Source organism: Psammomys obesus, unplaced genomic scaffold, assembly GCF_907164565.1.
Source record: "Psammomys obesus unplaced genomic scaffold, mPsaObe1.curated_primary_1811, whole genome shotgun sequence".
NCBI lineage: Eukaryota > Metazoa > Chordata > Mammalia > Rodentia > Muridae > Psammomys > Psammomys obesus.
Window position 1 is genome coordinate 19,721,146 of NW_026595981.1, and position 13,290 is coordinate 19,734,435.

General features: G+C 42.8%; 1 protein-coding gene across 1 annotated transcript in view; it reads left to right on the forward strand.

The window, feature by feature from the left end:
• Window positions 1-8,465, forward strand: part of Spop (speckle type BTB/POZ protein) — a 75,928-nt gene extending 67,463 nt beyond the window's left edge. The window contains exons 7-10 of the mRNA XM_055620297.1: window positions 1,869-1,924; window positions 2,402-2,524; window positions 5,776-5,918; window positions 7,208-8,465. Of these exons, the coding sequence (XP_055476272.1) occupies window positions 1,869-1,924; window positions 2,402-2,524; window positions 5,776-5,918; window positions 7,208-7,352 (467 nt within the window). The 3' untranslated portion in view covers window positions 7,353-8,465. The remainder of the gene's footprint in view (window positions 1-1,868; window positions 1,925-2,401; window positions 2,525-5,775; window positions 5,919-7,207) is intronic.
• Window positions 8,466-13,290: the final 4,825 nt, after the last annotated feature.

Genomic DNA, 13,290 nt, shown 5'->3' on the forward strand with positions numbered 1-13,290 from the left:
CCCTCCCCCCATGTCTTTCTGTAGATGCAGTTAGCTTCCTTTTTTTTCCCAACAGTAGATACTTCAGACTTCAGCCATTCCCCTCCAACTCTTCCAACTCCTACAGGATGCCTTTGCCCATGTTTCCTTGCAGGAGGCCCTTGATGCTTATTGTCCACTCACCTGCCTTTTGAGTGGCAAGGAGGTATCCTCAACTTCAGAATGGAAGTTCTGCTCTCTGAAGCTCATCCTGCCTTTCCAGAAGCCTTTTTCTCTCAGTGCATATGCTCTCTTTCCCCCCACATACCTGAGCTGAGTGTCTTGAGGTAGCACACTCGCTGTCTACTTTCTTTCCACACATTGTCCTCAGTTCACCTCCTTGCCAGGAAAGCAATTTTCTAAACATACGTGAATGGCCTGTTAGTTTCTAAGTTTGAGAGGCTCAATCATGTACTAGTTGATTCCATGTTCCACTTTTCTCCCAGTTCTTTGACTACCTTGTTCTTTCCCCTTACAGCTCAGAAAATTGAACCCTGGGCCCCATGTGTGCTTGACATGCACTCCATCCAAGCTATTTCTATGCTGTGGCTTCACTCCCTCTTCCTTTTCCCTTCAGATACCAGCCAGCCATAAGGGTCTGCTTCAGTATTCCCTCTGTTCTCTCAGGGATTCTGTTCCCATTGCATCGGCTGTGATCTGTCTGCTGGTGACTTTCCAAGCCCTCCCTGCTGCTGTGGACCCCTTCCTTGTGTTAAAGCACCACCCCATGAGTACCATAGAGCCTGTAACTCTTTTGAGATAAGAATGTCGAGATATAACCTTCTGAAATAGATTAAAATACTGAGGTTCACAATTGGAATCTGAAAAAGTGGGGAGAAATTTCTGCTTTGTAACCCAGTCTGATCTCACACTCAGAATTATCCTGGCTTACAGGTGTGTGCTACTCTGCCTAGTTCATTTATAAATTAAAAAAAGAAAAGAAAAGGTTCAGAAGGTTAAATGATTTTCCCAAGAAGATGGTTAGAAAATGACAGAGCTAAAATTAGTTCTTTCTCACATAAACTGCAGGCCAAAAGTTCTACGTCTCTTCCACCTTCCTACCTCTCCATCCATCCTCCCACTCTTGGGTACAGGGTTGGACTTTCACCTTTGACCCCAACCTTTGATTTACTTAGCAACATGAAAATTTTTGAGTTCTTAGTCATTTTATTGTGTGCACGCGCGCGCACCATTTCATGGGTGTCATGGGTGTTCGTTAAAGGTATATGGGCCATAGCTCTGTTTCTTGACTGTTTTTCTTCATTCCCATTTCTAAAGAGAAAAATTGAATTCTCCATAATGAAAGAAATTAAATGCTAAAGAAGATGATTCTATCAAGTAAAGAGAGTTTTGAAGGGCTGTAAACCATTATACCATGTAAGGCTTTTACAGTCTTTTTGGGGATGATATCAATGTCACTGAGAACCCATAGCCAGAGTAACAGGCAACTTGCCTTAAACTTTCATTATCAAGCAAGTGTATGCCATTGAACCAACTTTTGACCTTCTTGCTCTGTGGTCTCTATAGAGGTACCTTTGAGTCAGCCAAAACCCAGGTCTTGGAGCACCCTACTCAGACCATGGCTACCTTCCGTTTGAATTTCAAAGTCTATACAAGTAGTATATTCTACCATTGTTGTGGCACACAGATAATTTTCTTAAAATGTAGATTATTAAAATAGAGCCAATGAAATGTTTTGAAAACATATGTTTATGTTTTGTAATTCCAATGTGATTTGAGTCCAAGAGCATTTCTTTGGGAATAGGACAGGAAGAACAAAGATCTTTATTCTTCCTGGGGTAATTGAAAGTTCCCACGTGATAACCTCATTGTTTCGCTCTCACTTGTAGCTCGGTCTCCAGTTTTCAGTGCCATGTTTGAACATGAAATGGAGGAGAGCAAAAAGGTGTGTAACAGGTTGGACATATGCATCTCTTTAACCCAGTGATTAGCATCAGACCTTTCCCAGTCTGGCAGATGTATTTTCCTAATTATCTTTTTCTTGCCGTGTCATTAAGTAGAGTTTCTTGAACAGATAACCTCCTGAGAACAGAGAGGTTGCCTGGGAGTATCTCAGGTGAAGTGGACCTGAGTCACAGTGCTCAGCAGGTCATCTGAACAGTTTGGGATACTAGAAAGTCCAGAGATTTAAAAAAAAAAAAAAAAAATCACATATGTAGTTGTTTTACACTGTATTTGAGGAAATAAAGGTAGTATACAGTGATGGGAGGAAAGCTACTCAAAAAAAAAAAAAAAAACAGTCACGAGAGAGACATTTTCTAACCATGTTAGGGTTTAGTTCCTCACCAGAACTTAAAATCATGAATAGTTTGGGAATTTTGTTTTGGGGAGCTGTTTCTCATTCTCGGCTTTTCTGGCATAGAATCGGGTTGAAATTAACGATGTAGAACCTGAAGTTTTTAAGGAAATGATGTGCTTCATCTACACGGGGAAGGCGCCAAACCTTGACAAAATGGCTGATGATTTGCTGGCAGCTGCTGACAAGGTAAGACATAAATAGGAAAATAATCGCAGGACCAGGTGTTACTATGACCTCTTCAGTTTTTTTTGAAAGGGCTTGGTATAGGGGTGAAGTGAGCATCCATACATCTTAATTTAGGCAGAACAACTTAACTTATATATGTTGTTCCAACACATGTATAACCTTTCGGTACTAAAAGTGTCCTGCTCTGAATAGTAAACTATCAGGGTTACCCTACTATGGAAAAGAAGGGTATGTTTGATATTCACCGCTCTTATTCTACCCTAAATTTAACCACATCAAGAATAAAAATTTAGGTAATGCTAACATTTACATTGTACTTTCTAATTTTCAAGATTTTTTTTACATCATTCAGTTATCAAACTTTATCAGAAAGAATATATATAGTCTTGAGCCTGTGAGGTACTCAGTGGGTAAGGGTGCTTTGCTGCCAAGCCTGAAACTCTGAGTTCAATTCCCAGAATTCACTGAGTAGAGAAACTGACTACTACAAGTTGTCCTTTGAGTTCCACGGTAGGTAGGTAGATAGGTAGGTAGGTAGGTAGATAGATAGATAGATAGATAGATAGATAGATAGATAGATAGATAGATAGATAGATACGTGGGTGGGTGGGTAGGTAGGTAGATAAGATAGAGTAGATAGATAGGATAAGATAGATGTGATTTTCTCTCCTTCACCCACCTAATCACCTGGTTTTTCAAGACAAGAGTTTCTCCGTGTAGCCCTAACTGTCCTGGAACTTGCACTATAGACCAGGCTGGCCTTGAACTCGAGATCTGTCTGCCTCTGCCTCCCAAGTGCTGGCTGGGATCAAAATTGAATATCACCACTTAGTTTACTAAGAGATTTCTGAAAGCAAGTAATAACAGATAGTATTTCTCCAGCTTAGTTGACCCTGGAAGCACTTTTCTCAAGAATCACATCTAATTAGAAGACTGAGAACACAATGGGAACTGACTTTCATTGTAGAGGCACATTAGCTAGAGTCCAGAGCCTACCTGCCTTTGTCCTGGGTCTCTGAGGAAAAATGGCTCTAGCCAAGAACACCATAGTCTGTCCAGTGCATGGGGTGGGGTAATCAAAAGCTGCTGTGTGCACTCTCAGATTCCACTCAGAATTTCCCACTGTGCGGCCTTTGCTCTAAGCCTGTTTGAAGGCATGCCTTACGTTTATACCTCTCTGTGAGTTTTGTAAAACAGAGTAAGAAGTCTTTCATGGAAGGATCTAAACACCTAGAATTTACCCAGGAGGCTGAAACAGCTTCTTCTGAGCCTTTCCAATCTCCTGGGGACATGTATAATTAGACCAAAAACAAAACAAAACATGCTGGCCAGGCCTAGGAGACACAGTTTCAATCTCCCGAGTAAGTACTGCCATTAGGCAGGGTTTTCAGAAGCATAATTAAGGGGGGGGGGGGTGTAAAAAAAAAAACAAAAAACTTTGTCCCCCTACGAGACAAGAGTGGCTACTTTTGTTTAATTATGCAGGTGGGATCAGAGCTATTCACAGCAGAAGTCCTTTTAAAGGAATGTGTAAAACAGGAGAAGAGGGCCAGTCTCTAGCTCTGTAGAAAGACTGACCGTCTACTCAGCTTTCCCCAGCGCCCTCATTTCTTGCTTGTCTAGTGTCATTTCCCCTTTTCCAATGAAAACTGTTTCCAGTTGCTTGAACATAAGAAATTAAAGCAGCACCAAAACCAATAAAAGTTATTTTATACTGCAGGAGATCACAGTGCCAGCAGGTATACCTCTTTGCCTGAAATTCATAATAAAATTGTCTTGTTTTGATTGCCATGATTCAGCCTTGGAGGGCCATTCTGTCATTGAATTCTAAGGCCCTGAGGCTGGAGGCCCTATAGAGAGACTGTGGAAAGCCTCATAGCAAATGCTTCTCCTGTTAATTCATTGTGTTTCATGCCTTTATTCCTCAGTAAGTTCATGCTATGTTAGAGAGCAAGGAGCAATGGCATCAGACCTAATCAGCTGGATCAGTGTGCCCAACATTAACCTAGATCTTCCATTTTCAGAATGTTTGTGGTATTTATTTAGAAAATAGGAGTATTTTAAACTGAAGCCAAAACCAAAATTTCTGCTGCTTTGTCCTTTTACCTTAGGAATCTTAACCTCAACCCCAATAAAACAGAACTTGATTTATCTTTTCCTGTTTTAGAGAAGCCCTTGGTTTCACCCTCACTCAGCAACAATGTGTGTCCGAGATGCTGATAAAAACCACCATAGGGTCCCTTTTCACAGCTTGATGGGTCAGTTGGGTTATCTTGGCAGGACATCAACAATGCTTAAGTAAAAAGAACTGTGTCAGGTGTGGTGGGGGTATACGCCTTTAACCTCAGCACTCCAGAGGCAGAGGGAGGCAGATCTCTGAGTTTGAGGCCAGCCTGGTTTACAAAGACAGTTCCAGGACATTCAGGGCTACACAGTCTCAAACAAACAAACAAACAAAAAACAAAAACTGTGCTTCAGCTTAGTTGGCTATAAGCAGTAGGACTGCAGAAGATGTAATACAGTGTTTTCCTGGCTTGCAGCTGGCTAGTGCCTCACTGTCAGGTTAGGTGGTGATTGCTTAAGAATTGCAGGTGACCCCCTGCTCAGATGTAGACCATAGGCAGCTCAGTCTCCATGTGGGCTCCCTAGTAAGAGGAGCAGGGACTGTCTCTGACTGGACTCAGTGGCTAGCTCTTTGATCACCTCACCTTGTTGGGGGGCAGTCTTGGCAGGCCACAGAGGAAGAAGATACACCAAGTCCTGATGAGACCTAATAGGCTAGGGTCAGAGAGTAGGGGAGGAGGATTTCTACTGTCAGTGGACTAGGGAAGGGGCATAAGGGGACAAGAGAGAGGGAGAGTGCTACAGTCGGGATACTGTATAAATTAAATTTGTGAATAAATTGTAATAAGTAATAAATCAATAATTTTTAAAAGTATAGAATGTAAAAAAAAAGAAAAAAGCACGTGATAGGGAGAACTTTGGAATATAAATCTGCTCTGATTGCCATTTTCTAACAGGTAAGCTTTAGAACTTGATAGATGACCCTGCCCACATTGTTTCAGTTCTCTCCACGTCAAGCTTAAACAACTGGCCTTCAGAGCGTACGTTTATAACTGCGGTGTTGGCTTCTCCTGCTCTGCGTTCTGTTCAGATACCCAGTTACCCAGCGGCACCACTAAGGAGAACAACTTGAGTAGCAGTTATCCCTGAGAGAGTGCTGCTCTGACGGAGCACTGCTTGTTTTACAGTACGCCCTGGAGCGCTTGAAGGTCATGTGCGAGGACGCCCTCTGCAGTAACCTCTCCGTGGAGAACGCTGCAGAAATTCTCATCCTGGCTGACCTCCACAGTGCCGATCAACTGAAAACTCAGGCAGTGGATTTCATCAACTAGTAAGTAGCATCTTCAAAGTTACTCTTTCAGAATAATTGGGATAAAGAAATAAGAAAGACTTTGGGTTAGTGAGTAAAGTGAGCAAGTAGCTCCCTTAACCTTTTGGTAGTAAGAGAGAATTTTCATCTTTTCATTCAGCTTAACAGTGTGAAAGATGGTTTTGCTTACATGGATCAGGTTCTAGTTGTGAGTGAAGCTCCTTAGTTCCAAACAGTGGTAGAACTTAGTAGTGATAACTAGCTGGACTGGAAAAGCTGTGTGCCCCAAATGACAGCAATCTCATTTTACTTTCACTGGCAAAATGAAAGACTGAGAGATTCTAGAATAGAGGTTCATCTTTTATGAATTACTGAAAAAAAAAAAATGTTTTGTAGTCTCTGTTAGGCTCAGGGAAAGAGAATTGATGGACATTAACTGGTTGCTAAGACAATTTTGAAAAGCAAATAGTCTTCCAGATCTGTTGCTTCATTCCCAGTGACAGGTGACCTCACCACAGGACTTTCTAAAGTACTTTGGAGTTGCTAAGACAGCTTACGACTATAGTCCTTCTTCTCATTGGGACGTACTGTATTATTCCCTTGCCTGATGGGGAGCCAAATTTGGAGGGGGGAAGAAAGCCTTCACAACAGCACCTTGGGGTTAACAAATCTAAGAGGTTTAGGTAAATGAGTGAACAATTTTAATACAGAAAATATCCAGATATGGGAAAATAATGTCTTCTAGGTCTAGCCACATGGTTGTTTCTAAGATGTTAGCCTAAGACAGAAGAGGAAGGGAAGGACCAATCAGTGTCAGGTGTGCTCTCTGTGTGGTGGACAGGCAGTTGTTACTTTTCAGAAGGTGACTCAACCATTGAGCAAAAGGTGGCTATGCTTTTCTCTTTTCTGACCGTCAGATAGGCCCTGGCCATGATGTGCATTGTGGTCAGCAAGACTAGTAAATGGCAACACCAGGTGGGCGCTCAGAGGTGGACAGTGAGGAAGCCCTTGCTCTTTCTCTTTATTAGCATCCAGGAATATAAATACCATCAACAATGTTAAGAGTCTGATGAACAAGCACGTTTTGAGAGTGCAGTACCTCAGAGACCAAGTTTTGGGAATTAGAAGAGCCACAGCCCAGTCTTCCGGTCTGCACATTGTCTAGCAAGCACATTCTTATGCATGTTAAGGGTTTTGTTTGGGTAGTGCTTATTGCATTAACCCCTTCACACCAAACTCTGGAAACATAGGTAGCTGTTTGGTCCATTTGAACATCCCTTTGGTAACCTCTCTCTCCACATTTCTCCTAGTCATGCTTCGGATGTCTTGGAGACCTCTGGGTGGAAGTCAATGGTGGTGTCACATCCCCACTTAGTGGCTGAAGCTTACCGCTCTCTGGCTTCAGCACAATGCCCTTTCCTGGGCCCCCCACGCAAACGCCTGAAGCAATCCTAAGATCCTGCCAGTTCTGAGACTCCGTTTATTTTCCAGAAGCAGCAGCCACTGTTGCTGCCACTGACCACCAGGTAGACAGTGCAATCTGTGGAGCTTTTACTGTGTCGGGGGAAAGACTGCACCATGACCCAGACTTTCAAACAGCACTAAATAACTTAGGGGACGGGGGGAGGGAAGGGCCCAGGACTCGGGGCTACTCAACCTAATAAAATCCCTGTTGCTGTGTCACCGTGTTCCCTTTGGCCTGACCGAGTTTGACACTGGGATTCAGTTTAGGCGCTGGCCCCAAGCACATCCCAGCAGCAGTACTTGGGAGAAACCCGCCTGCATCTGACTGAGCAGAACAAATCGTCAGGTGCCTGGAGCAAAAAGGAAAAAACAAACAAACAAAAAAAGGACATTTAGTTTTAAGAGAAGAGAAAAGGAAAGAAGAATTTTTTCAAAAATCAGTTTGTGGATTCCAGTAGTATTTATGTTGAGAGAAGCAAATTTTAGTCCTTCCAACTGTGCTAAACCTTGGATATTTGTGAAACTCCTCACTACACCGTACAAGTATCAGAAGAGCTCTCTCGTTAGCACTTACTCTGCAAGAGCAGAGCCAGCCTTTTGTCCTCGCGTGAAGGCAAAGGGGGAAGGAGGCCATTTGATCCAGAAGATGAGTTTTCATGGTAGTAGCTTTTGCAAAAATCTTTATTGGTGTTGAAAACTGGAAAAAATAATTCATTCAGAATTCATACTGTCTTGACAAGAACTATGGTTCTGTTTTTAGATATCGTGGAAAATGTTTTTTTTTTTTTTTTTTTTTTTGGCATTTTTCTCTGATTTTTTTTTCTTCCCTTCTCCTTCCCTTTTTTCTAAAAAAAAAAAGAAGAAGAAGAAGAAACAAATCCAAAAAATGCATAAAACAAAAAGAAGAGAAAAGGAAATTTTATTATTATTGCTATGTGAAAAAAATCCCAGCCCAGATTGCCTGGCTGTTTGTATCTGACTTGTCGCCTGCATAGGAGCCAGTCCTGTCACTTCTGATTAGCCCCTCTTCCAAAGGGGAGACTTCCAAATGTTAACTTTTTCTTTTTGAAAATATAAATAATTACTATTTTGTACTGTGTGGTATCTCTGGTCTTTTGTTTCATTCACCTGACTTGTCTCTTTGGTCCGAGTTTCTTCCTTATGGGATTTTGAAGCCCTGGTTTGATCTTCATCTTGTAGGGATTATGTTTAAAAAGTCTAAGAAGCAATAGGGATTTATTTATTCTCCATAGTCTCAAGTTTCCTTTGTGAGCTCAGCATCTGCCAGTCTTTTGTCCTCCTTGAGGATCTGCCAACCACATCCTGATGAGAGACTGGGACCAGGTCCTACTCTGCCAAAGCAAGCAATTGTAGTGGGCTTTTTCTGCACCCCATGTGTGTTAATACCTAATCCCCAATCTCCTTTCTTCTAACAAAATACCAAATATATATATATTCAGGGGACGTGAATATGGAGATTAAATAAAGGGAAATTGTTGTCTCTGATGGGTCCTGTCGTTGACTCATGTGTTTTTGGAAAAGCTAAGGTCTTAACTTCCACTGAGCTCACAAGAATGCTGTAGGGCTCGCAGCTTCACAGCACTGGCCAGACAATGGAATTCAAGAAATACATTGTCTGGCCAAGGTTGCATTAAACTGTAGATGGAACTTCAGTCCTTTTCACGTTCCGCTTCCTTTCAGTGACTTTACTCTTGGCAAATTTTCTGCTTTATATACTGGGCTGGGTATATATGGGTTAGTGGCAGTTCTTTTGTTTTGTTTTGTTTTGTTTTGTTTTGTTTTCACAAGTAGGACTTGTTTATTGTGCTCTGTGGCCCTTCCCAGTTTCCTTCCAAGTGTGACCTATGTAAGGAAGTATCTGGTTCCCTGCGTGCTAGCCGATGGCCACTGTCACTTTGGCGCTCACTTGGTACATAGACAGAGTAGCCCACGTGGGTCACAGCATCTCCTCTGCCCATGCTGTCTCTGTGTCTGTTCTGTAATCCTCGGTCCCCAGCAGACCTTCATCTGCAGTATCCCTTTTGACCCTCGAAACCCTCTCCATGAGCTTGGTTGGACAGGTGGTAGGTAGTGCTGGTTTGTATGTGAAAGAGGTGAAAGCCGAGGAAGGAGCATGTCTAAGGTCACATGAGTACCGAGCACCAGATCGTCTACTGTCATATCCTGGAGATTACATAAGGAATGGAGGAAGTTCCATTTCTGGAGTGCTTAGGTACAGAATTGGAAGTGAAGCTAGCTTCGTCTGGGAATAGTAAGAACAAAGCTCCAGAAAGGTGCCTCTACTGGCCCGCTCTTTAGAGCTTCCAGCAGGGTGAAGCTGACTTGCTTTCCTGAACTTCACTCACAGCTCTGGGTTGAGGATGAAGGACTCAGAGAAAGTGCTGTCCTGACATTTGGCTTTTGGCAGGATATAGGTCTGTTCTGGGATTTTTCCATACTTGTAGAATGGACTTTACTGTGGATTGAAAACTGGTGGAATTTCAGGTACAGATGAAGCTGCCCAGTGCTTCTCCTGTTACTATTTTTTTTTTTTCTGGCCATGTTTGTTTTTGTTTAAATGATACAGTTGAAGCCATCTGGTTAAGTCAACATCAGAGCCCCAGCATACTGTTCATAAACCTCCCACTGCCACCACCTCTTCCCTTAGCCCCCCCCCATCTGAAATTTAATTCAAGTTAACTCCACAATCTGGGGCATGTGCTGTCACTGCAGAGATGCCTGTGCCAGTGGAACAGTTGGAGATTGCAATTCCACAAGGATATGGCTTATTTATCAAAACAATATTTCAGGCAAGTAGTTCCCCAGAACCTTCGGAGTTTTGGTTTTGGGGCCAAATAGAATATCTCTGGCAGTGCCCTCGTCTCCCCACCTCCCTGTGGTCAGCCTCAGATCTGGCCATTCATGGGAAGGAAAATATTTCCTATTTCCTACATCTGAATAAAGGTTATTAGGCAGCTTAGAGACCTTTGTAGGTTTGAACAATTTAGGAGAGAAATGTTGCTCTTACCCTTTTCACCGATAAGGCTGCTGGCCTTCAGCTCTCAGAGAGCTAGTGCTACTTTTTTCTTTTCCTTTTAATTCCAGCCAGGAACATGAAGATCCTACGCCAGGCCAGAAGATCTCTGGCTGGACCAGTGTTCTGAGAGTTCCTTTTATAAAATGTGGCTTCAACCTATTATGGGTCTTCCATCTTGGATGAGCCTGCACAGATGAAGGGAAACAGCTTCTATGTTTGTGAGCAAACAACCAGCTGGGGAGAAAGGATAGAGCCGTGCTTGAAACTGACTGGTGCTTTGTGCTGGCTCTTCAACTCCTATAAAAAAACTACTAAATCAACATGCAACATGGCTGCATTGAGTCTTTTGGTATACCGTCGTGAAAGACAAATTCTTGGCTGGAACCCAACTTTATTTTCCACAACTAATTATCTTTTTAATCAGCCGGGGGCCCTGTGCATTTCCTTTGTCTCGACTCTTCACCGTACTTTGCCCTCCATCACTTAGATTCATTTCTGATGGCTCGCTGACTAATCAAACACCCAGGTAAGTATCACTGGCCTGCTTTGTATGTGTATGCACAAGGTAGCCATGCTTTCCCACTTTTAATTCCAGAGGTGACTGTGCCACCCTGGACCCTTTGACCCAATAGGTGGATGCCTCCTGGATACACTGAGCAAGAAAGCAGATGGAGGAAGATCAGTCTTTGGAATAATGAGCTGGGAGAACCAGAAGCTGACCTCCAGATGAGAACAGAAACCTGAATGGTGTTGGCTGATGGGATCTCTAAACCATTAGCACAATGAGCAGAGGCTCTCCCTCTGTAAATCTAACGCTGGAGTGGCATCTGCAGTACTGTTTGCTTATTTCTGCACTCGGAGAAAAAGGATTCTAGACTTGAGGGAATTCAATACAAGCAGCAGAAATGATTAAGGAGTTGAAGGGGATCAACTCTGGGGGAAAGACATTATGAAGATAAAGTACACGCCACTCCAGTGTAGGAATGTACCTGCAGCTGACAGATGTCACAGGCATTCTGAGCACTTGCTGGTTTGTCCTGTGTGGCTCTCATTCATTCCAGTTGTATAAGCTGGGAAGGTGGAGATGTCATTTCCTCAAGGTCATGCCTCCTGGCCCAGAGCCAAGAAACAACAGCAGGCAATAAGAATATTTGGTGCTTAGACCCAAGGAGCAAAAGAAAGGTGAAAAGCCACCTTTGCCTGGCAGTAATGTGGAGTTGTCCACCAGTGCTCAGGGGAAAGGTCTTAATGATGGTTTCTTCCCAAACTGAAAAAGGAGGTGGCCAAGAAATTCATTTTTCCATGCCAGAGAAGACATCCAGGAAAGAGGATATGTACTCAAAGTGACAGAGACTAAAACTTGGGCCACTAAGAGAGCAAATGCTTGCATAGCATGAGAGATCTCCGGACTTTCCAAGACTGGGTCTAGGATAGAGGGTAGAATTTCTGCCCTACCAATTAAGTCTAATAGAGGCAGAAGCAAACCAGAGAGGCCATAGAACTAAGGACTAGAAAGCATACATTAGTATGAAAGTGGTTACTGTAAAGCATTTTCAGTCAGGGTGGAGGCAGAAGCCAAGGCTAATAAGGATAAATCAACAAATTGAGTTCAAGCTACTCTTGGCATAAGTTTGTCAGAGAAGAAGGGAACCCACCCCTAAGAACATAATTCAGTCAAGTCAGTGAACACACTTATTTCTGTGTGTGTAATGATGTGCAATCTGGTTGTTGGATGTTACGAGAATTTCAGCCACTGATATTTATGTACTGAAAGTCGTTTTTGTAAATAATTGTAGCTTTCAGTTGAGAAAGAAAGCAGCCAGATTCAATCTACACTCTTTTGAGAATGATTCCCTAAAGACTCCTTTCTGTGCTTCAGCCTATCTTTCAAGTAAAAGTTTGCTTCACACCTTAAATGTTTTCATGGGCCAGTGGTTGGTTCACTGGTGTGCTGCAAAAGGCATGTTATTCAGCTCCTAAATACAGAAGCCCTTTGCCAGTCTGCATGATGCAAATACTTTCACCATGGCTGACTTCACATCTTCAAGGTGACCTTACTGAATGAGAACTGGGAAGAGATGTGCACTGTGCCATTTTCTAGACTCTTCCCTGCAGAGACACCATAGATGCAAACAGCCTCGTGGCCGGAAGATGTGAAGTGATTAGGAGGAGATCGACAGCGATTATTCTTTGCCAGTTGTGTGGTCATACAATTTAACTTTTAGTAGTGGCGATGTAACAGCTAGCTCTTAAGATTCCTGAAAATTTAGCAGTTGGCTCGAGAAAGCCAGTGCAAACCAGCTGTAGGACACCACTGGTATGTTTTCTGATTGTCCTCTGAGATGTCTGTGCCTGGTTATTTCCTGTTATCTCACAGGAATAATGCATGTGTGGGGCAGAACAGATGGCTCGGCAGCTATGAGCGCAGAGTTTGATTCCCAGTACCCCCTTCTGGCCATCTTGGGCACCAACATGCTTGTGGTGCACAGACACTTATGCAGACAAATGTCCATACACACACAAAATAAAAATAAATTTTAAAATGCACTGTGTCGTTTAATGGCAAAGTAAAACAGCGTAATTTTATTCATCTATAGATCTGTTGACATTGATTCATGAACCAATAGTCACATTACACGTTTTGATCTCTCTGGGTAAATTAACACATTTTTATTTCTGTCTCTCACCAGTACTAGAAGTCTGTGTTGATTGGAACACTAATGGAAAGCAGGCGTCAGCACCAAGGAGTTATCCACCATTACCAGCGGTTCTTCCAGAGCCGTGACCTCCACTGTGCTTCCTTCCAAAGTTGTCTAGAAAAGAAAGGGCATTTGAGTGTGTCCAGCTGTCAGTGGGTGGTCCCCAGAGCCCTCCCACCAAAATGGAAAATCT